This window comes from Camarhynchus parvulus, unplaced genomic scaffold (assembly GCF_901933205.1).
Source record: "Camarhynchus parvulus unplaced genomic scaffold, STF_HiC, whole genome shotgun sequence".
NCBI lineage: Eukaryota > Metazoa > Chordata > Aves > Passeriformes > Thraupidae > Camarhynchus > Camarhynchus parvulus.
This window is the reverse complement of record NW_022148237.1, coordinates 574416-597458: the sequence shown is the minus strand read 5'-3', so window position 1 is coordinate 597458 and position 23043 is coordinate 574416. Positions and strand designations below refer to the sequence as shown.

Below are 23043 nucleotides of genomic sequence, written 5' to 3'. Positions count from 1 at the left end.
GAGGATGAGGATGAGGATGAGGAGGGCTCACCGTGGTGGCCGTGGGTGAGGAAGGGCGCGCGGTTGATGGCGATGGGGAGGATGATGACGATGATGAGGATGATGATGGGGAAGGTGAGGATGATGAGGATGATGGTGAGGATGAGGAGGGCTCACCGTGGTGGCCGCGGGTGAGGAAGGGCGCGCGGTTGATGGCGATGGGCGCCGTGCCGTGCCGCCCGTGGAAGTGATGCACGTGGTGCGTGGTCGAGAGGCTGGAGGAGACGCGGGCGGGGCGGGCGGGGGGCACCAGCACCCCCAGCACCCCCAGCACCCCCAGCGCCCCCAGCGCCAGCACCCCCAGCGCCCCGGGGCCCCCCCGGCCCCCCATCGGCCCCTCAGCGACCCCCCCCCATCCGGCAGTGCCGGGGGGACCCCAGCGAGGGGGACCCCAAATGGGGGGAGGAGCCCCCGGATGGAGATGGAGGGAGGGGGGAGAGAGGGGGCAGCCCCCGAATTTGGGGGGGGGGGAGAGAGAGGGGGGAGCCCCCAAATTGAGGGGGGGGAGAGGAGAGGGGAGAACCCCCAAATTGGGGGGGCGAGGGTGGGGAAGGAAAGGGGACCCCCCGAAATGGATGGAGGAGGGGATGGGGGAGTCCCCAAATGAGGAGGGGGAGCCCCCAAATGAAGGGGGAGGTTCCCAAATGAGGGGGTGGAGGTGGGGGGGGGAAGGGGAGACCCCCAAAATGGGGGGAAGGAGAAGGGGAGACTCTAAATGAGGGGAGGGGGGTGAAGGGAGAGGGTCAGAGCCCCCAAATGGGGTCTAGGGGGGATTGAACCCCAAAATGGGGGGGAAGGAGGTGGGGGGCTCCCGAATTGGGGGGTGGGAGAAGGAGAGGGGGAGCCCCCAGTTAAAGAGGGGGGTGAGAGCGGGGGGGGACCCCAAAATGTGGGGCTGGGGGTGAAGGGAGGGGGCGTCCCCAAAAAGGGGGGATGGAGGAGGGTGAGACCCCAAAATGGGGGGAGAAGGGAGAGGCGGAGCCCCCAAAAGGGGGGTGGGGGGGTTGAGAACCCCAAAAGGGGGGTCTGGGAAGGATTGAGCCCCAAAATGGGGGGGAGGCGGTCAGGGGAGGGGTTGTGCCCCAAAATGAGGCCCCGGGGGGGTTCTTGAACCCTAAAATGGGGTTTGAGGGGGGGGTTGTGCCCCAAAAAAGGGTCTAGGGGGGTGCTGAACCCCGAAATGGGGCTGGGGGGCTTCAAATCAGCTCAAAAATGGGGAGGGGGGAGCAGTCCCAGTTCAACCCAACCTGAAGTTGGGGAAACTCCAAATCCCCCCCCCAAATCTGGGCCCTGGGTCACCCCGAAAGGGCCGGGGAGGACCCCGAATCTGCCCCCCCCGTGGAGCTCAACGAGCCCACAATCCACCCACGGGAATGGGGGGGGGGGGGCCGGATCACCCCGAAAATGGGGCTGGGGGAGGCCCTGAGAAACCCCAAATCCCCCCGAAATAGGGCCGGGGGGGACAAACCCCCCCCTTAAATGGGGCTGGGGGAGGCAAATCCCCTCAAATAGAACGGGGGGGGCCCAATCACCCCAAGAGGGGCTGGGGGGGAACTGAACCCCCTAAAATGAGGCCGGGGGGGCACGAATCCCCCCAAAATGGGGCTGGGGGGATGGCCCGAATCTCCCCCTAAATCAGGGCGGGGGGGGCGCTAATGCCCCCAAAATGGGGCTGGGGGGGCGCCCCCTAAAAGCGGGCGGCGCCCCAAAGGGCCCCGGGGGTCCCGACCCCCCCTGGGCTGCGGGGCCGGGGGGTCCCGAGCGCCCCCCCCGCGGGGGGCTCTGATCCCCGGGGCTCAGCGCATGCGGGGGGGGGGCGCGGGGGGCCCCGGGGCGGGGGGCCAGGGCGGGGGGGCGGGGGCGCCAGAGGGGGTCGAGCATGATCCGGGGGCTCGGGGTGGGGGGCGGGATGCGGGATGTGGGGTGGGGGCGATGGGGGAGGCCCGGGGGGGATGGGGGTGCGGGATGGGGGGTGGGAAATGGGGGGATGCGGGATCGGGGGCGATGTGGGGCCGGCAAATGGAGGGGGGGGGAGGGAGGAAGATGCGGATCGGGGGAGATGGAGCGGATTGAGGGGGGGCGATGTGGGGCGATGTGGGGGGAATGGGAGATGTGGGGCGGGGGCTGCGGGAGGCTGAGGATGAGGATGGGGGGATGAGGATGAGGATGAGGATGGCGGTGGGGATGAAGCGGGGGCTGTGCCGGGGGGGCTCTGGCCTGGCGGCGCGGCGGCGGCGGCGGTGGCGGCGCGGTGGGGCCGGAGCTCGCGGGATCCGCGGGGGCCGTGGGGCGGCGCGGTGGGGCCGGGGGCGCCGCTGGGGCCGTGGGGCGGTGGGCGCGGGCGGCCGCGGGCGGCGGCGGCGGCGGCTGCTGCAGCGGGAGGGGCGGGGGCGGGGGAGGGGCGGGGGGAGGGGCCGGGGGGGAGGGGCCACGCGCGACCCACGAGGGGGAACCCACGGACCGGCCCCCCCCCCCACTGTGGGGAGCCCCCCCAGGGCACCCCCGGAACCCCACGGGGAGCCCCGGAGGGGTCGCCGGACCCACGGAGCGGCCCGCGGCGAGAATCGGCGACAATCGGCGACAATCGGGGGTCGGGGCGGCCCCAGGGAGCCCCCCCGCGGCACCCAGAGCCCCACAGTGACCCACGGCAGTGCCACCACCTCCCCCCCCTCGTGCCGGTGTCACCACAGCCCCACGGGGACATGGGGGGGGCGCGTTCTGCCCCACGGAGCGGCCCCAAAGCCCCCCCGGGACCCCCAGGCAGGTGTGGGGCACAGGGCGGCGCTGCCGGGGGGGGACAGGGGACAAAGGGGGACAGTGGGACAAGGGGGGGACACCCAGACATGGGGGGGACACGGGGGGTCCTGCCCCCCCCCACCGTGAGGGACACAAGTGTCGCACGTGCTGTCACCTGCCCCTCGTTCGGGGCTGTGGGGACACGGGCAGGGGACAGAGCCACCCCGGGGCAGGGACACGTGTGTCCCTCGTGTCCCTCGTGTCCCTCGCCAGAGAGCCCTGGGGGGACACGGAGCCCTCGTGCCAAGCACAGGTGGCACAAGGGTGGCACAGGTGGCACAGGTGACACCCACGCTGCCACCTGCCCTCCTTAAGGGCCACCATGGGGGTGCCGAGGAAGTGACGGAGCCACCTCAGCGAGGGCCACTTGTCCCGTTTGGGGACACCGCGGCCCGTGCCAGGGTCCCACACGTCCCCTGTGAGGGAGAAGGGCCTCCTGCCCCCCCTGCTCGCTCCTGGGGGGTCCTGGGGTCCCCCCGGTGTGGGGTGTCCCCTACCCACGCTGGGACCCCTGAGCCCCTTGTGTGTCCCCCTGAGCCACCCGTGCCACTCTGTGCCCCCAAATCCCCTCTGTGCCCCCAAATCCCCTCTGTGCCCCCACTCAGATTGGGCACAGCTGCTCCTCCAAGGCCCCTGAGCCCCCCAAATCCCCTCTGTGCCCCCAAATCCCCTCGTGCTCCCCACTTGAACTGGGCACAGCTGCTCCTCTGAGCCCCCCCAAAACTTCCTGAGTCCCCCAAGCCCCCCCTGAGCCCCCCCACTCAAACTTGGCACAGTCGCCCCCCTGGCCCCTCCGAGCCTTCCTGAGCCCCCCAAATCTCCCTGAGCCCCCCACTCAAAGTCGGCACAGCCACTCCTCCAAGCCCCCCAAGCCCCTCGAGACCCCCAGAGCCCCCCACTCACGCTTGACACAGTTGCCCCCCCAAGTTCTCCCGAGCCCCCCCAAGCCCTCGAAGACCCCCAACCCCCTCCCCCCAGCCCCACACACACAGCCACGCCCCAAACCCCCTCAAACCCCCTGGCCCCCCCACTCAAACCAAGCCCCCCAAAACCCCTGAGCCCCCGAACCCCCCCAGGCCCCCCACTCACGCTCGGCACAGCCGGCCCCCCCGAAGGCCGTCATGCTGCAGTCGCAGGTGAAGCCGTCCCACTGCTGCAGGCAAACGCCCCCGTGGGCACACGAGTCCTCGGCGCACGTCGTGCTGGGGCCTGGGGGGCACCGGGCTCGTGGGGACCCCCCCGGGCTCGTGGGGACCCCCCCGGCTCCCCCAAACCCCGAGGGGGGGCTCTCAATGGGTTTTTGTGGCACTAAATCCCCTCCTCCTCCATCTTTGTGTGCCCCCCCAAGTCTCTCAACCCCCCATGGACACCTCATTGTGACCCCCCCGACCCCCTGCCCACCCGTGCGCCCCCTCCCCAACCCTATGGAAAACTCCCCGACACCCCAAACAAATGTTCCAGACACCCCCGGACTCCTGTACCCCCCTCCCTCATATCCCTGTACCCCCAGACCGCTCGGTGCCCCCCAATTCTCACCATCCCACCCTCCCCCACATTCCCCCCACTCTGCAGCCCCCAGACCCCCCAGACCCCCGTGCCCCCCCAGTTCTCACCATCGCAGCCCCTCCTCACGTCCCCCACATCCCAAAGCCCCCAGACCCCCGTGTCCCCCCACCATTTCTCACCGTCGCAGCCCCCCCTGTACATCCCCCCACTTTGCCTGCCCAACCCTGCCCCCCACCACCCGCAGCCCCCCTGTACCCCCCCCAACCCCCCATTTCTCACCGTCGCAGCCCCTCCTCACGTCCCCCACGCGCCTCAGGGCGTCCCCCAGCAGGTCGGGCAGGCGCCCGTTCAGGTCCAGCGAGGCCAAGCAGCCCCGGAAGCCCCCCCGGGAGGCCACGAGGCGCGGGAGGCGCCCCAGGAGCCCCGGGCTGACCCCCCGACGTACAGCTCACCTGGGGGGGGCACGGGGGGGTCACCTGGGGGCACTGAGCTCTCTGTGCACCGCGGGACAGCCCCCCAGCCTCAGCCATTGGAGACCCCCCTCCATATCCCATTGTCCTCACCCCCCTGATGTCCAGGTGCGCCTGGGGGACACCTGGGGGACACTCAAAGGGTGAGGGGACACCCTGCTGTGGGTACCCCACTGGGGTGACCCCTCCCATCCACAACGGGACCATCCCCACACCTCTGCCCTCCCCCAGATGTCACCCAGGTGTGTCCCACGTGTGTCCCAGGTGCCCCAGGTATGGCCCAGCTGTCCCCAGGTTATCCCAGGTGCCCCAGGTGTGTCCCAGCTGTCCCTCACCTGTCCCCAGGTGTCCCCCAGGTGTCCCCCAGGTGTGTCCCAGGTATCCCCAGGTGTCCCCCAGGTGTGTCCCAGCTGTCCCTCACCTGTCCCCAGGTGTCCCCCAGGTGTCCCCCAGGTGTGTCCCAGGTGTCCCCCAGGTGTGTCCCAGGTGTCCCCAGGTGTCCCCCAGGTGTGTCCCAGGTGTCCCCCAGGTGTGTCCCAGGTGTCCCCCAGGTCTCACCCTTGAGCTGCAGCCCGCGGGCGCCCTGCCCGTGCTGGGTCACGGGTCTCCCGTCCACGCGCAGCCCGTGCAGGGCCCCCCCCTCCCGTGCCACGGCCACCTCGTGCCAGCGCCCGTCGTGCAGCGGCTGCTCCGAGTTGCCCTTCATGAGCGAGGGGCCCTCGCCCAGGTCGAACACGTAGTGGATGTACCTGGAAAAGGGGGCGTGGCCTCGTTGGGCGTGGCCTCTCACCTGGGGAAGGGACAAAGGGACCCCCCCACCCCCCCCCAATACAGGGAGTGTAACTGGGCCGGGGGCGTGGCCAATGGTGGAGGCGTGGCCACCGTTGGGTGTGGTCGTTATAGGCGTGGCCTGAGCCAGGAGGAGGAGCTTGTGACATGGGGGTGGAGCCTAAGGGTGGGCGGGGGCGTCCCAAGGTCTGAAAAGGTTCTGAAGGTCCCCAAGGTCCCCAGGGCTCCCAGGGCATCCAGGAGGTCCCCAGGCAGTTGCCAAGGTCCCCAGGATCTCCCACATGTCCCAGGTGGTCTCTGAGCTCCCCAGGTGCTCCCTGAGGTCCCCAAGGACCCCACAGGTGTCCCCAAGATCTGTGAAGATCCTGAGTTCCCCAGCGGGACTGTGATGTCCCCAAGACCCCCAAGATCCCCAGCAGGGCCATGATGTCCCCAAGATCCCCAGCAGAGTTGTGATGTCCCCAAGATCTCTGAGCTCCCCAGGACGTCTCCCCAGTGTCCCCCAGTGTCCCCCAGTGTCCCCCTCACCCCTTGACCAGCTCGACCACCAGGAAGTCGGAGCCGCTGCCGCCGTTGAAGAGGATGAGGCCGTCGGGCGCCGTGGTCTTGAACTGGAAGAAGAGGTGGAAGGAGGAGAAGGCCTGGAGCGTGGCCAGCGCCACGTAGGAGCCGCGGCCCCCGAAGGCCACCGGGTCGGCCACGATGGCGCGGCGGCCGAAGCGGGCGTTGAGCTCGCAGGAGCTGATGTCGCCGTCGCGGCACAGGTCCAGGTAGGGCAGCCCATTGAACACCAGCCCGCTCAGGTGGCCCAGGAAGTTGGACGGGACCACGGCCAGGAAGCGGCGTTCGGTGACGATGCCGGTCTCGATGTTGTGGAACTCCAGGCGGGTGTGAGAGCCCGACAGCTGTCCTGGGGGGCGTGGGGGACACGGGGGTGGCACCGGGAGCACGAGGGCTGGCGGGTGCCACCGCGCCGTGGGCCTGTTGGTCTCGTGGACCTTCAGGCTGTGGGCGGTGTCCTCACAGGGCTGGTGACCTTGTCCCTGTGCACCCGTGTCCCCAAGGACCTTCACCCCTGTCCCAAGGACCTTCATCCACATTCTCATGGACCTTCATCTCTCTCCCCATGGACCTTCATCCCTGTCTCACGGATCTTCATCCATGTTCCCATGGACCTTCATCCCCATCTCATGGACCTTCATCCCTGTCCCCATGGACCTGATCACCATGTCCCCAAGCACCAATGTCCCCATGGACTTTCATCCCTGTCCCCATGGACCTTCACCCCTGTCCCCATGGACCTTCATCCCTGTCCCCATGGACCTTCACCCATGTCCCCATGGTTCCATGTCCCCTGGGCCTTCATCCCTGTCCCCATGTCCCCGGTCACCACGTCCCCAAGCCCCAATGTCCCCATGGACCTTCATCCCCATCCCACAGACCTGCAGCCCCACTGACCACGTCCCCACGGACCCGAGCACCCCGGTGACCCCAGGAGCCCGAGCCAAGGTCCCCCCGCCCCGTCCCCGCGGTGTCACCTTCGACGGTGACGTTGTCGACGGCGAGCTGGAGGCTGCGCCCGCGCCGGGCCACCCGCACCGAGTGCCACTCGTTGTCATCGAGCCGCTGCCCCGCAAACAGTGTCTCGGGGCCCTTGCCTGGGGGCAGCGGGGACAGCGGTGACACCGGGGACAACCGGGGACAGCGGTGACACCGGGGACATTGGGGACACCAGGGACATCAGGGACACCAGGACATTGGGGACATCAGGGACAGTGGTGACATCAGGGACACCAGGGACACTGGGGGACACCAGGGACATCACTGTACCAGGGACAAAGATACACCAGTGACACCAGGGAACATCGCTGTGCTGCGGGGGACACCATGGCACTGGGGGACACTGGTGACACCAGGTGACACCAGGTGACACTGGGGGACAGCACTGTACTGGGGACACTGGGCCACCAGTAGGAGTGACACCGTAGCAGCTGGTGGCACTGGGTGGCACTGGGACACTGTGGCACTGGGTGACACTGGGTGACAGACTGGGTGGCACTGGGTGGCACCAGATGTTCACACCTGGAAGTGCCCAGCAGAGAATCCGGGGGCACGGCCCAGGTGTGACCCCCTGAACCCCCCTGTGCACCCAGACACACACACGGGGGGGCGGGGGGGGGGTCCCAGCCTTTTGGTGGGGGGAGTCAGGGGGTCCCTGTGAAGGTTTTGGGGTGATCCAGAGGGTCTGGGAGTGTCCCCAGGGGTGTCCCCAGGGGTGTCCCCAGGGGGGTTTGGAGCAGTTTTGGGGGTGTTCATGGGGGGGTTTTTGGGGGCTGGGTATCCCAGGGGGGTTGGGGGGGTTTGGGGGTGTCCCGGGGGTGTCCCGGGGGTGTCCCGGGGGTGTGCCGGGCTGTCCCGGGGCGGGGGTGGCACTTACTGGGGTGACAGCCCACGCGGACACAGTCTGGGGAGAGAAGACACGGGTCAGGCCGTTCGCAGCCGCCGCCAGGGGGCGCCCCGGGGACGGGGGGGGCGGCCGGGGGGGGCGAGGTGCCAGAGAGGGGGAACTGGGAGGGACTGGGAGGGACTGGGATGGGACTGGGATGGGATGGGAGGGACTGGGATGGGACTGGGATGGGACTGGGGGGCACTGGGGGGAACTGGGAATGAGATGGGCTGGGGTGGAATGGGATGAGGAGTGGGAATAGGATGGGACTGGAAGGGACTGGGAATGGGATGGTGAGAACTGGGATTAGACTGGGATGGACTGGGAATGGGATAGGAGGGAGTGGGAGTGACTGGGATGGACTGCGAGGGACTGGGAATGGGATGGCGAGAACTGGGATTGGACTGGGATGGGACTGGGAGGGGACTGGTTTAGGGGGTCTCTGGCACCTCGCGGGGGGGGCACGGCCGCCCTGAGGGCCCAGCCCGGGGGGATCCGGGGGGATCCGGGGGGTCCCACCCAGGGCTGGGCCCCCCCTCGTCAACCGCTGCGGGGCGGGGGGGGGCAAACGCCGGGACCCGGGGGGGGCCCCAATCCCTTGGGGGGTCCCCAAGCCCTTAGGGGGGGATCTCCAACCCCTTGGGGGGGTCCCCGCCCCACAGAGGACCTGCAGCCCCTCGGGGGGTCCCCCCCAATGGAAGGGGCTGCAAGAGGGGTCCCCGAACCTTGGGGGTCCCCAATCCTCTGGGGGGGACCCTCAACCCCTGGGGGGGGTCCCGGCGCTGTGCCCCAAGTGGCAGCGGGGGGGTCACGAAGGCCCCAATCCCGCGGGGGAGGGGGAGTTGGGGACACCGAGGTGGCTCTGGTGACAATCAGGGCCAGTTTGGGGGTCACAGGTGCAATTTTTGGGCACCATTTTTGGGTCCTGGGCATCTTTGGGGTCCTGACAATCATTCTGGGCTCCAGGAACCAACTTTGGGCCGTTTTGGGGCCAAAAGCACTTTTGGGGATGTTTAGGGATCCCAAGAATCATTTTTGGGTTCATAAGAACCAACTTGGGCACCAGTTTGGGGTCCTGAGCATCACTGTGGTGTCCCAGGCACCAGTTTGACCATTTTGGGATTCCCAGACACCATTTTAAGGCCACAGACAATATTTTGGGGTCCCAGGCATCATTTTAGGGTCCCAGGCCCTATTTTGAGGTCTCAGAGACCATTTTGGGGTCCCAGACAATATTTTGGGGTCTCAGGCCCTATTTTGGGCTCCAAGGACCAATTTTGAAGTCTCAAACACAATTTTGGGGTCCCAGGCTCCATTTTAGGATCCCAGACACCATTTTAGGGTGCCAGACAATATTTTGGGGTCCCAGGCCCTATTTTGACCCTCTTTGCATGACCAGACCCAACTCGGGCCCCGTTTTGGGGAGGATTTCGAGGACATTCCAGGGACATTCCAGGGACGTTCCGGGGTTTATCTGGGGGGGCTCTGCGGGGTCTCGGGGGGCTCACCCAGGTTGAGGGTGAGCTTCATGCGCCCCCCGTCCAGCTCGAGGCGCAGGGTGTCGGCCGAGTGGCGCGAGGTGGTGGCCAGGACGAGGCCGAAGGCTCGGGGGGACATGAAGCGCAGGGACACGTCCTCGGCCTCGGTCTGCTCGCCCGGCACCTGCACCTTCAGGTACATGCTGCCGTCATAGCTCAGCACCGCCGCCTCTGCGGGGACAGCGACAGCCCTGTCACCCTCGGCACGGCCACCTCCGGTGTCCCCAGGTGTCCCCAGGGCACCCCTGAGAGCCCCAGCCCAGGGTGGGCATCGCAAAGTGTGGGGGACAAGGGACATCGCCACCAGGTGCCACCCGCCGGGGCTGGAGGTGTTTGGGGACCCCCGTGTCTGGGGGAGCCACCCGTGCAGGGGACACCCAGGTGTCCCAGGGGGGCTCAGGCGCTCTCAGGTGGCCTTGGGGACATCCAGGCACCTCGTCCCCAGGTGTGACCCCTCCCCTCCCAGAGGGGACTCAGGTGTCCCAATGCCCCCATTTCCCCTCCTCACCTGGCCCAGGTAGCCCATGTCCCCCCAGTCCCTGCTGTGTCACCTCGGGGTCCTGTGTCACCCTCAGTCCCCCTCAGCCCCCTCCCCAGCTCACCCGGGTGCTCAGGAGGTGCCACCCCCGCTGTCCCCTCTGTCCCCTCTGTCCCTCTGTCCCCGCTGTCCCCTCTATCCCCACTGTCCTCTCTGTCCCTGCTGTCCTCTCTGTCCCCGCTGCCCCGCTGTCCCCTCTGTCCCCGCTGTCCCCTCTGTCCCCTCTGTCCCCTCTGTCCCTCTGTCCCTGCTGTCCCCTCTATCCCCTCTGTCCCCTCTGTCCCCTCTGTCCCTCTGTCCCCGCTGTCCTCTCTGTCCCTCTGTCCCCTTTGTCCCCTCTGCCCCTCTGTCCCCGCTGTCCCCTCTGTCCCCTCTGTCCCCCCTGTCCCCTCTGTCCTCTCTGTCCCCTCTGTCCCTCTGTCCCTGCTGTCCCCTCTATCCCCTCTGTCCCCTCTGTCCCCGCTGTCCTCTCTGTCCCTCTGTCCCCTTTGTCCCCTCTATCCCCTCTGTCCCTCTGTCCCCGCTGTCCCCTCTGTCCCCGCTGTCCTCTCTGTCCCTCTGTCCCCTTTGTCCCCTCTGTCCCCTCTGTCCCTCTGTCCCCTCCGTCCTCTCTGTCCCCGCTGTCCCCGCTGTCCCCGCTGTCCCCTCTATCCCCGCTGTCCTCTCTGTCCCCGCTGTCCCCGCTGTCCCCGCTGTGTCCCCTCACCTGTCTCGCAGCGCGGCCCCAGGTACCCGGTGCCGCGGCAGTCGCACACGAATCGGTTCCAGCCCTCGCGACACGTGCCCCCGTTGCGACACGGAGCGCTGGCGCACAGCCGGGGGGGGTCCCTGGCACAGAGCGGGGCGACCCCCGGGGCCCCCCCCGCGGCCAGGAGCGCCCGCACGTCGCGGCTCCGCCCGTCCACGAACAGATCCCGCACGCAGCCCACGAAGCCGAGGCGCAGCCCCGCGGCCCAGAGCTCGGGGGGCGCGGGGGGGCCCGGGCGGCCCTCGGGGAGCCCCCCCAGGTACAGCTCGGCCCCCACGTCCAGCACGTCCCGGTCACCGCTGGCCAGGAAGGGCGTGCTGCGGCTGTTCACCGACACCGAGCCTGGGGACACCGAGCGGGGACGTCAGGGGACAGAGGGGGGACAGTGGGGGGCAGTGGGGGGCAACGGGGGGACAGCAGGAAGAGCGGGGACAGTGGGGGACAGTGGGGGGAAACGGGGGGAGAGTGGGAGGAGAGGGAGGGGACAGCGAGGGGACAGTGGTGACAGCAGGGGGGACAGCGGGGGGGACAGCAGGGACAGCGGGGGGAGAGTGAGGGGACAGCAGGGGCACAGCGAGGGGACATCAGGGGGACAGAGAGGGGACAGCGGGTGCATGGCAAAAGGGGGGGGGTTGTTTCCCACGCACCTGGGAACTGCACCTGTACAACCCCTTGCACACCTGTGCACACCCCCAAACTCTCTGCGCGCCCCCTCCCCGCACACCTGCGGGTCGCACCTGCACACCTGTGAGCTCTCTGTGCGCTCACAGCCTCACAGCTGCACACCCCTCTCTGCACACCTTTGCACACCTGCACGCCACACCCTGCACACCTGCACACCCTCTACACACCCTTTGCACATCTGCACACCCCTCCTTACACACCTTTGCACACCTGCACTCCCTTTGCACACCTGTACATCCCTCCCTTCACATATTCGCACACCTGCACACCCCTCCTTACACACCTTTGCACACCTGCATGCTCTTCGCACACCTGCACACCCCACCCTGCACACCCTTTGCACACCTGAGCCCCCCCGGCCGCTCACCTTTGCGCCCGTCGCGCTGCACGTCCACGTGGCACCACTCTCCGTCCGTGACCTTGCGGGCGCTGGCGCTGAGCCGCAGCCCGGCCGCGCCCATGCCCAGCAGCAGGTACAGGTGCCCGTCCAGCAGCTCCAGCGCCAGGAAATCGGGGGGCGGCGGGGGCGGCCCCCGGGGGGCGGCCCCAGGGGGGTCGCGGGGGGGTCCCTGCCCGAAGAGCAGGACCCCGTTGGGCTCCGTGGTGCGGAAATCGAAGGAGACGGAGCCGGAGCGGGCCGGGCGCCAGGTGGGCAGCGCCAGGTGGGCCTGGGGGGTGGCGAAGGTGACGGGGTCCAGCGCCGGGGGGGGGTCACAGTGGAAGAGCAGCGCCCCGTGCAGCGTCACCCGCGCGTCCCCCTCCTGCGCCAGCCGCGACAGCTCCAGCTTGAAGTCGTTGTTCTTGTAAACCACCTGGGGGACAGGTGAGGTTTGGGGGGTTTGGGGGTGTTCAACATCCCCCGGTGCTGCTGTCCTGAGGTGTCACCTGGAACACCCCTGGGGACACGCACAGGTGAGATGGAGAGATCATGGATGTCCCCAAAATGTGATCCACGGCCCCCAGGGACACGCACAGGTGAGTTGGGGGCTCATAAATGTCCTCGAAATGTCACCCACAGGCCCCAGGGACCTGCGCAGGTGAGTCAGGTGTCCCCAGCATGTCACCCCCACCCCCATAGACACCAACAGGTGAGTCGGGGGTCCCCAAAATGTGACCTACAGCCCCTGGGGACACCCACAGGTGAGTCGGGGGGGCTCTACCTCTCCCCAACCCGAGTTCCCCCCACCCCAGGTGAGCGCGGGGGGTGGTCCCGAGCCCCCAGACTCACGTCCTTGAGGCAGCCCATGAAGTTGTTGCTGACGGGGGACCCCGGCAGGTCGGCGGTGTTGGGGGACCCCCCCACGTAGAAGAAGTCGTCGGAGCCCAGCATGGTGAAATCCTCCTGCGTGTAGCCCGTGGTGGTCAGGATGCCGTCCACGGAGATGGTCACCTGGGCGGGAGAGCGGCCGCGCTCAGCCGGGACCCCCCCAGGCCGGGGCACCCCAAAACTGGGGGGGGGGATGGGGAGGGGATGGGGGGGACACGGGGAACAAAGGGGACAAAGGGGGGAGGGGTGGGGGGTGATGGGGGGATGAGTGGGGGGATGAGGGTGAGGGGTGGGGGGTTGGGGTCACCTGGGGAGGTTTGGGGTCACCTGGGGAGCTGATGGGGGGGTGAGGGTGAGGGGTGAGGGAGTTTGGGGTCACTTGGGGGGGCGTATGAGATGGGGAGGGGCCCCAAGGGGTGGAGGGGGGGGTGAAGCCCCCCCCATGTCTCCAGGTGAGACCCCCAAGGAGCCCCCCCAGGTGAGAAGGGGGTGGGTGATGAGGGGGGGAGGGGGTGACACGGGGGTGACACGGGGGGGAGGGGGGGTTAGTAACGAGTTTTGGGGGGTCCCGGGGCAGAAGAAAGCTCAGACACAAACGCGGTCGTTAGTGGGGGCAGCGCGCGGGGGGGGATGGGGGCGTGCACAGGTGTGCCAGGGGGGCGTGCACAGGTGTGCAAGCACGTGCAAAGGGGGGGGTGGGGGGGACGTGCAGGGGGGTGGGGGGAACCCAGGGGGGGCGGGGGCAGCCCCGCGGCCGCTTGAACATGTGTGTGAGCACGCACACCTGCGCACACCTGTACACACCTGTGCACACCTGTGCACACCTGTGCACACTCCACCTGTAATGACCCTTGCACACCTGAACACACACCTGCACACACCTTTGCGCACCTTTGCACACCTGCACACACGTGGTATGACACTCACACACCTGCCCACACCTGTGCACACCTGCACGCACCTGTAGTGACCCTTGCACACCTGAACACACACCTGAACACACCTGCACAGACTTGCGCACCCCTTTGCACACCCGTGCACACCTGCACACACCTTTGCACACCTGCACACACCTGCACACACCTGTGCACACCCGTGCACACCTTTGCACACACCTGCACACACCTGTGCACACCTTTGCACACCTGCACACACCTGCACACACCTGTGCACACCTGCACACACCTGCACACACCTGCACACACCTTTGCACACCTGCACACACCTGCACACACCTGTGCACACCCGTGCACACCTTTGCACACACCTGCACACACCTGCGCACACCTTTGCACACCTGCGCAGACCTGCGCACACCTGCACACACCTTTGCACACCTGCACACACCTGCACACACCTGTGCACACCTGCACACACCTGCACACACCTGCACACACCTTTGCACACCTGCACACACCTGCACACACCTGTGCACACCCGTGCACACCTTTGCACACCTGCACACACCTGCACACACCTGCGCACACCTTTGCACACCTGCGCACGCACCTCTCACCCTCTCACGCCCCCCCAGCCCCTCCCCCCGCGGCGGGGGCAGCCCCGGTGCCCCCCTGGGTGGGCTGGGGGAGGGGGGAGGGGCTGAGGAGGGGTCGGGGGTCTCGGGGGGGTGGGGGAGGGGTCAGTGTTAGTCAGGCCGTGCAGGGGGCGTGGCCGGGCGCGTGCGGGGGGCGGGGCGCAGGCAGCGGGGCGGGACCCCCGCCCGGGGGGGAGGGGCTTTAGGGGGGGGGGATGGGCGGCCCCGCTGCCTGCGCGGGGTGGGGGAGGGGGCGGGGGGGCGGGGATGGGGGAGGGGCGGCAGCTTGTCCTGAAAACGCCGTTTCCATCCTCGATTTGGGGAGGGGGCAACACCACCCCCCCCCAAAAAAAAAATTCACCCACCCGCCCCCTTTTTAAATCCCCTGGGGCGGGGTTTGGGGTGAAAGCGGCTGGTTTTGGCAAAAATGGGGAAAAATCCAATGGAATCGCCCCAAAATGGGAAGGGGGGTGGGGTCCCACGGCCCCTCTGTGAGTGTCGGGTGGATTTTGGGGGGGAACCCCAAATTTTGGGGTGGTTTTGGGGCTTGTGGAGCAAAGTGGATGGGAGCAAATTGTCCGAAATCCCGGGAATTCGCCCCAAAATGAGGAGTTCGGGGGCTCCATCCTGCCCCTGCCCCGTGCCGGGTTTTTTGGGGGAAATTATGGAGAATCTGAGCCTTGGCTGTTTCGGGGGGTGGGATTGGTATCAAATTGTTCCAAATCCTAAAAAAATCACCCCAAAAATTGGGCCTGGGACTCCATAAAAGTTTCCAGGGGAAAATGAGCCCACCCCGGGCTGGGTTTTGGGTGAAACCGGCTGGTTTAGGGACCAGGGAGCTGCAGCTATGCCCTGGATGGTGTCTGGGGGAAAAAAATTGTCCAAAATTTCTAAAATTCATCCCCAAATGGGGGAGTGGGAGCCCACATCGTCCCCTTGGGGAAAATCGGCAACTTCTGAGCCCGGCCTGACCGTTTTGGGTGGAAATCAGTCGGTTTTGGCATCGGAGAGCTGCTGGTGTTGGGTTTATCCAATCACCCCAAATCCAAAAAATTCCCTAATTCACACCAAAACGGGTGGGGGACCCCACATTGTCCCCATAGAGAAAACCACACCCTCAAAAATGATTTTTTTGGGGGGAAAATCAGCTATTTTTGGCATGGGGGAAGCGATGTTCCACCACAGGATGGCGGAAGGGTGAAAATTGCCCTAAATCCCTCAAATTCACCCCAAAACAGCGGGAGTTGAACCTTCTACAAAAAAATATCACCGTCCTGACCCCAGATAAGGATTTTTGGGGGAAAATCAGCTCATTTTGGCGCGAGGGAGCCACAAGATGGCAGACGGGTGAAAATTACCCAAAACCGCTAAAACTCACCCCAAAAACGGGGCGGCAGATGGGTTCTGCCCCCATCGAGCACCACCCGCCCCCTCAGGAAGGATTTTTTTGGGGATGGGAGGAAGAGGAGGGTGGGGGTAGAACCAGCTCTCGTTTATTTTGCCACAAGTGGGTGGGGAGAGGCCTGCAGAGATGGCGGATGAAAATTTTTTTTTTTTTTTTTTTTTTGCCCAAAATCCCCCGGATCGGCCCCAAAAGGTTGGGAGTCGGGGGCCACACGGCAAAGCCAAGGAGTAACAATAGAGTGATAACTACCAGGTAATGCAGTTTGTTTACCATAGCGTGTCCGATCCCTGCGTGCTGGCGGCGAGAGAAGGACAAAACACAAACGTGACGTTTGGGGGGGGTTTCTTTGGGGTTGTTTTTGGGGGGTTTTTTTTGGGGGTGGTTTTGGGGTTGTTTTTGTTAAAAAAGGGGGGGGCCCCCCCAGGATTAGTGGGGGGCGGGAGGTTAGTGGGGGGGGGCCCCGCGAGGCGGGGGGAGGGGGGAAGCGTGTTAGTGGCACGCGCACACACAGGGGGGAGGGGCGTGGCACGAGGAGGGGGGGTGGGGGTGGGGGAGGGGCGGCGCCCACCTTGGGGGGGGAGGGGGGAGAAGCAGAAAGTTGTCAGTAAAAAGGGGGGGGGGGGGAACCCCCGAACTCCACCGGTCACCCCCCTGTGGGGGTTGGGCAGAGACCCCTCCCCCAGTTGCGTGTCCAGCGCTCCCAGTTTGGGAGGGTCCACGGAACCAGTGCTCCCAGTTGGGGAGAGAGAGATCCTGCGGTCGGCGCTGCCGGCGGGGTGGTTGAGCAGCACGTCCAGCGCTCCCAGTGCTCCCAGTGCTCCCAGTTAGGGTGGTCAAGTCTGGCTCCCATTGGGTGCTGGAGCAGGACACCCAGTGCTCCCAGTGCTCCCAGTTAGGGAGCTGGTCAAGGTACTGGTGCTCCCAGTTGGGTGCTGGAGCAGGACACCCAGTGCTCCCAGTGCTCCCAGTGCACCCAGTTAGGGAGCTGGTCAAGGTACTGGTGCTCCCAGTTTGGTGGTTGATAAAGACACCCCGTGCTCCCAGTGGTCCCAGTTGGGCGCTCGAGCAAAACACCCAGTGCTCCCAGTTGGGGACAGGATCGAGGCTCCCAGTGCTCCCAGTTGGGTGGTTGGCCAATGTGTCCATCACCCCCAGTCGGGTGGTTGACCAGCAGAACCAGTGCTCCCAGTTGGGGAGGAGATTGAGGAACCCATGGCTCCCAGTATGCCCAGTTGTTGAGTTTAACCAAACACCCAAGTGCTCCCAGCTGGGGAGCTGGCCAAGGTACTGGTGCTCCCAGTTGGGGAGCTGGCCAAGGTACTGGTGCTCCCAGTTGGGTGGTTGATGAAGACGCCCATCGGCTCCCAGTGCTCCCAGTTGGGGAGCTGGTCAGGGTAACTGGATTTCCTGGTCAGGTGGTTGGCCAAGACACCCAGTGCTCCCAGTTGGGCAGTTGACCAAGACACCCATCCCTCCCAGTGCTCCCAGTTGGGGAGCTCAGCAAAACGTTCAGTGGTGCCAGTTGGGGTGGTTGGCCAAGAGTCCCATCCCAGTGCTCCCAGTTGGGGAGCTGACCAGGACAACCCCTTGGGTGGCTGCCCAGTGCTCCGAGATGGGGTGCTGATCAAGTCAATCATCGCTCCCAGTGCTCCCAGTTGGGGACTGCCCAAGCCAATCATCACTCCCAGTTGGGGAGCTGCCCAAGGCTCCCAGTGCTCCCAGTTGGGGAGCTGCCCAAGGCTCCCAGTGCTCCCAGTTGGGGAACTGCCTGAGCTGACCCCTTGAGTGGCCACCCACCCCTCCGTCCCTCCCCTTCCGCCCCCTCCCCGCCGTACCTGCCGCAGGTTGCGCGTGACGCGCACGTGGTGCCAGCCGCCGTCGTGGAACTTGCCGTTGACGGGCTCCACCAGCGCCTCGAAGGCGCCGGCGCCCAGGTTGATGACGAGCCACACGGCGCCGGCCTTGAGCGACAGGTTGAGGAAGTCGGCGGCGCGGCCGGTGTGCAGCAGGAGCCCGTGGCGCTGCCGCGTGCGGAACGCCAGCGCCAGCTCGTCCGCGCTGCTCTGCACCGGCGACCGCGACACGTCGTAGCAGAAGAACTCGCTGCCCCGGAACGTGGCCACGTACTCGGCGCGGCCTGGCGGTGGGGACAGCGGGGACGCGGTGTGGGGACCTTGGATGGGGAGGTTGGCAAAGGGGGTGTGGTACGGGGGGGGGTGTTGGTGGGAGCTGGTGCAAGGGGTGGGGGGGTTGTGACGAGGAGGGGGCATGGGGAGGTTGTGATGGGGACATTGTCATGGGGATGTTGTCATGGGGATGTTGTCATGGGGATGTTGTCATGGGGATGTTGTGATGGGGACATTGCCATGGGGACATTGTCAAGGGGACGTTGTGATGGGGATGTTGTGATGGAGACATTGTGGTGGGGACATTGTCATGTGAACATCATCATGGAGACATTGTGGTGGGGACATTACCAAGGGGACATGGTGATGGGGACATTGCCATGGGGATGTTGTGATGGGGACATCATCATGGGGACATCATCATGGGGACCATGAACTAGGGATGTGGCCATGGGGACTTTCCAACGAGGACATCATCACAGGGGCATTGCAAAAAGGACCTTGTGATGGGGACATTGCGGTGGGGACATCCCAGAGGGGACCTGGCAGCAGGGACATGGCAATGGGGACTTTCCAACGAGGACAACATCATGGGGACATTGCCATGGGGACATCGCTGTGGGGTCTTGTACCAGACCTTACATGGGGACATCATGGTGGGGACGTCATGATGGGAGGTTCTGGGGGGTCCCAGGTGTGCACAGCTGTGGGGTTTGGGGTTGCTGAGTTCTGGGGTGTCTCAGGTGTGCCCAGGTGTGGGGTTTGGGGTTCCTGGGAGGTTCTGAGGGGTCCCAGGTGGTTCTGGGGGGTCCCAGGTGTGCCCAGGTGGGGGGTCCTGCTGACCCTCACTGACCTTTCGCTGCTTGCTGGATCTCACCGGCGCCGCGGCCGGGCCCCCCCTCGGCGACCTCAGCGGGCCCTGGGGGAGGGGCGCGTCAGGGCGGGGCCCAGGTGTGCCCAGGTGTGCCCAGGTGTGTCCCCTGAGGGGGGGCACTCCCCCCCGTGTTGGTGCAAGGGGACCCTCGGTCCTCGTGCAAGGACCCCTCCCCCACCCCGTGCAGGGCCCCCCTGGCCCCTCCTCCTGTGGGGGGAGGGGTCCGGACCCCTCCCCCCGGCCCTCGTGCAAGGGGTCACAGCCCCTCCCCCATCCCCCCCCCCCTTGCACGAGGGGCCGCCCCCTCCCCCCTCCCCCCGTCCCCGTGCGAGGCGGCCGCCCCTCCCCCCGTGTCGCACGAGCCACAGACACGATGGGGGGGGATGGGGAGGGGGGAGGGGCGAGGATGATGAGGGTGATGAGGGTGGGGGAGGGGCCCGAGGGCGCGTCTTTACCTTGGCCGGTGACTCGCAGGTGGGCGGGACCTGGGGGGGGAGGGGAAGGGGTGGGGGAGGGGCGTGGGAAAGGCGGGGGAGGGGCGGGAGAACGAAAGCAAAAGTGGCGGGAAAAGGGAAAATTTTGGGGGGGGAAAAAACGGGAAAGTGGCAAAAACTCCGGGGGAGGGGGTGGGGGGAGGGAAATGGGGCAAAGTGGAGGGAAAAGGGAAATTGGGGGAGGAAATAAAAATAATGAAAGGAAATGAAAGGCAGGGGAATGAGAGAAAGGGGGGAAATGGGGAAAAATATAAAAAACAGAAAAAAGGAAGAAAGGAAAAGGAAGGAAAGGAGGGAAAGGGATGAAAGCGGGGAAAGGGAGGAAAAAGAGGAAAAAAGTGAAAAGGGTCAAAGCAAGGGAAAGGAGGAAATTGATAAAAAGGGGGAGTCAGCAGCACAAGGGAAAAGATAAAAGGAAAAAAAAAAAGGGGAAAAAGTGGGGGAAATTAAAATAATTCTAAAAGGGAAAATTATCGAAGAGGGAAAATAAAGAAGAAAAAGACCAACAAAGGGAAGGGAAAAGATGAAGGTGAAAAAAAGAACTCTGATATAAAAGGGGGAAATATCCAAATTTATTGAAAAAATAATTTTAAAAGGAAAAATAATTACATAAGGAGATAATGATAAAAAAGGAGAAGGATATTAATTAATTAATATGGAGAAGAATAAAAAAAGGAAAAATAATGAACTGAAAAATAACTTAAAAAGGGGAAATACCTTAAAGAGTTGAAAATCTATAAAAAAGGGGAAATAATCAAAATAAGGGGAAAATCACGAGAAAAGGAAAAAAATTAAAAGAAACGGTATTAATAAAAAAGGGGAAATAATCTAAAAAACTGAAAAACAATGAAAAAGCCAAAGTAACGGGAAATGTAAAAGAAAAGAGGGGGGAAAAAAAGGAAATAGTAAAGGAAAAGCGGCAAAATGGGAAAAATAGGGGGAAATGGGAATGAAAGAGAAATTAATTAAAAAATATAAACATAAAAAAAAATCAGAAGTAAAAAAATTAAAAATTAACCAAAAAACCCAAAATGACCGAAAGGCCCGAGCGGCCCCAGGGGGTTGGGGGGGGGGGGGGAGAGGCCCCGGGTGGGGAGGGGCCCCGTCACAACTTAAACCTCCTTTAACTTGTGACGGCATCGGGCGATGCCGGGGGGGAGGGGCGGGGACAAGCGCGGGGGGGGCGGGGCCACGCGGGAAGCGCCGCCCCTGCCCTTTTCTTCCCCCCCCCGCCGCTTTCCCGCGGGTTTTTCCCCTTTTTCCGAGGTTTTTCGGGGAAAAGCCGGGGGTGGGGGAGGGGATGAGACACGGGGGGGCGGGGCCGCCCCTGGCGCGGGGACCCTCCCCCACCCCGGGGCCCTCGTGCGGGGCACGTGGGGGACAAGCCCCGCCCCTCGAGCTGGCCACGCCCCTTCAATAAACTACGCCCCGCCCCTTTCAAGTCCTCATGCAAGCCCCGCCCCTTGGGACTGAGCTCAGCCAATCCACGGCAGCCTCATCACTCCCTCCTCCCATTGGCTGCCGGCGCCGCTGTAATTTGCATATCTCCACCCCCACACCGTCACACACGCTTCATTGGCTCGGTGGTGCTGGTTTCATTTGCATATCACCATCCTATTGGGCCCCCAGGGGAGTGACGTCATAGCCGGGGGGACTGCGGGGTGACGCCCCTCGCGTGGCTCCGCCCCCTGCGCGAGCGTCACGGGAGCCACGCGCTCTGCACGAGCGCCAAGCCCCGCCCACTCTAATATTTGCATAAACCACGCCCTCTATTGCACAGGCCACGCCCCCTCGGAACCAAATCCCGCGGGATTTGCACGCCTGGAGCCGGGCACGCCCTTTGCACAACACCTGAGGCAGGCCCCGCCCAGCCCAGGTGTCACACGGGGCTTTGCACGGCCACGCCCCCAAATCCCCTCCCCCCAAATCCCCTCCCCCCAAAATCCCCTCCCCCACTCACCTTCCACCGCGGGTTCTTCCTCTGGGGGTCCCGGGGGGGCAGCAGGGGGGGAGGGGCAGAGCCATTAGTGCCCAGGACCCCCAGGTGTGTCCCCAAGCCCCTCCCCCACCGCGTCCGTGTGACCCCACCCCCTGACCTCGGGTTGACCTTGGGGGGCGGGGCACGATGGGGTGGGGGGAAGGGAGGAGTTTGCACGCCCCGGTGGGATTTGCACGCCCCGAGGGGGGATTTACACACCCTGTGCACACCCCACATCCCCCACAGCACCCCATAGCACCCCAGCACCCTATAGGGCACCCCACAGGAGCCCTGCACCCTATAGGGCAGCCCATAGCACCCCAGCACCCTATAGGGCACCGCACAGGAGCCCTGCACCCTATATGGTGCCCCATGAGTACTCTGTACCCCACAGGGCCCTTGTAGGGCCCCCACAACCCACAGGACATCCTATAGGGACCCCCACACCCTCTAGGGCACCCCACAGGTACTCAGCACCCCGTAGGGCACCCCATAGCACTCCAGCACCCTATAGGGCACCCTACAGCACCTCACAGGAACCCAGCACCCCATGGCACACCCGATCGTGCCCTGCCTGCACCCCACAGCCACCGTGGACCCCACAGGGCACCCTATAGGGGCTCTGCACCCCATAGGGTGCCCTATAGGGACCCCTCACCCCACAGGACACCCTATAGGGCCCTTGCACCCCACAGGGCATCCCATAACGACCCTGCACCCCACAGGTCCCCTGTAGGGCCCCCACACCCCACAGGGCATTCTATAGGCACCCTGACCCCCATAGGGCACTCCAAAGGGACCCAGCACCCTATAGGGCGCCCCATAGCACCCGAGCACCCCAAAGGGCACCCTATAGGTCCCTTGCACCCCATAAGGCGCTCTATAGGGCCCCAGCACCCCACAGGACCCCCACAGCACCCCAGGGCCCTCCCAGTCCCCCTCCAGCCCCCTCATCCCTGTCCCCCCTCAAGGACGCAGCGGGAGCATCCGGCAGTGCCGTGACAACCGTCGCCAGGGAGACAGGCCCGGGCGTCTCCATGGCAACGGGTACCCAGCCCCGGCGGCGCCATGGCAACCGGCCCTGGCAACGCGCCTGGAGGATGCTGTCACCACGGTGACACCGGCGGATGCTGTCGCCACGGTGACACCGGTGGTTGTCCCTGTGTGTGCCAGGGCGCGTTGCATGAGGGCGGGATGGCATGAGAGACCCCCGGGGCCACGCCCGGCTGGCACTGGCACTGGCACTGTCACCGTCACCGTGGGGACACCCAGCCCACGGCAGGGCGTGCCGTCACACAGGGGCGTGCCAGGGGGTGGGGACAGGCGGGGACACCAGGGCGTGTGGGGACACCGGGAGGGGTAAACACAGGGGGTGACATTGGGGGTGGGGGTCCCCAAACCCTCCTGTCACCCCCAGAGGGTCACCCGTGTCACACGAGGACACACAAGGGCACAGGGATGTGCAAAATGGGGTGCGGGAGGACACTGAGGGTGTGAGGACAGGGGGACACCGGGGGGACAAGAGGACATGGAGGGATGTGAGGACAGGGGGACAAGAGGACATGGGGGACATGGGGGTCATGTGTGGATGTGCAACATCTTGAGGGCGAGGAGAGACACCAGGATATGAGAAATGGCAGGAGGACAGGAGGACACCGGGGGACGCAAGGACGGGTGACACCAGGAGGACACGGGGACCTGGAGAAGCACATGGGTAGTGGGGTGAAAGGACACGGGGTGACACAAGGCAAGAGGACAGAGGGACATGTGAGACCAGGAGGACACAAGGACACCGGGGGCACGAGGATGGG

General features: G+C 65.3%; 2 protein-coding genes across 2 annotated transcripts in view; one reads left to right on the top strand and one right to left on the bottom strand.

The window, feature by feature from the left end:
- Nucleotides 1-23043, top strand: part of FAU (FAU ubiquitin like and ribosomal protein S30 fusion) — a 581541-nt gene that overhangs the window by 184390 nt on the left and 374108 nt on the right. The window lies entirely within an intron of this gene.
- The window catches only part of LOC115916218 (neurexin-2-like), a 40313-nt gene that overhangs the window by 12112 nt on the left and 5158 nt on the right, over nucleotides 1-23043 (bottom strand). The window contains 16 exon segments of the mRNA XM_030969905.1: nucleotides 3925-4044; nucleotides 4621-4755; nucleotides 4758-4793; nucleotides 5370-5560; nucleotides 6129-6510; nucleotides 7139-7258; nucleotides 8038-8064; nucleotides 9555-9755; nucleotides 10829-11212; nucleotides 11922-12366; nucleotides 12783-12944; nucleotides 16031-16054; nucleotides 17596-17897; nucleotides 18740-18805; nucleotides 19216-19245; nucleotides 21215-21235. Coding sequence (XP_030825765.1) covers nucleotides 3925-4044; nucleotides 4621-4755; nucleotides 4758-4793; nucleotides 5370-5560; nucleotides 6129-6510; nucleotides 7139-7258; nucleotides 8038-8064; nucleotides 9555-9755; nucleotides 10829-11212; nucleotides 11922-12366; nucleotides 12783-12944; nucleotides 16031-16054; nucleotides 17596-17897; nucleotides 18740-18805; nucleotides 19216-19245; nucleotides 21215-21235 — 2646 coding nt within the window.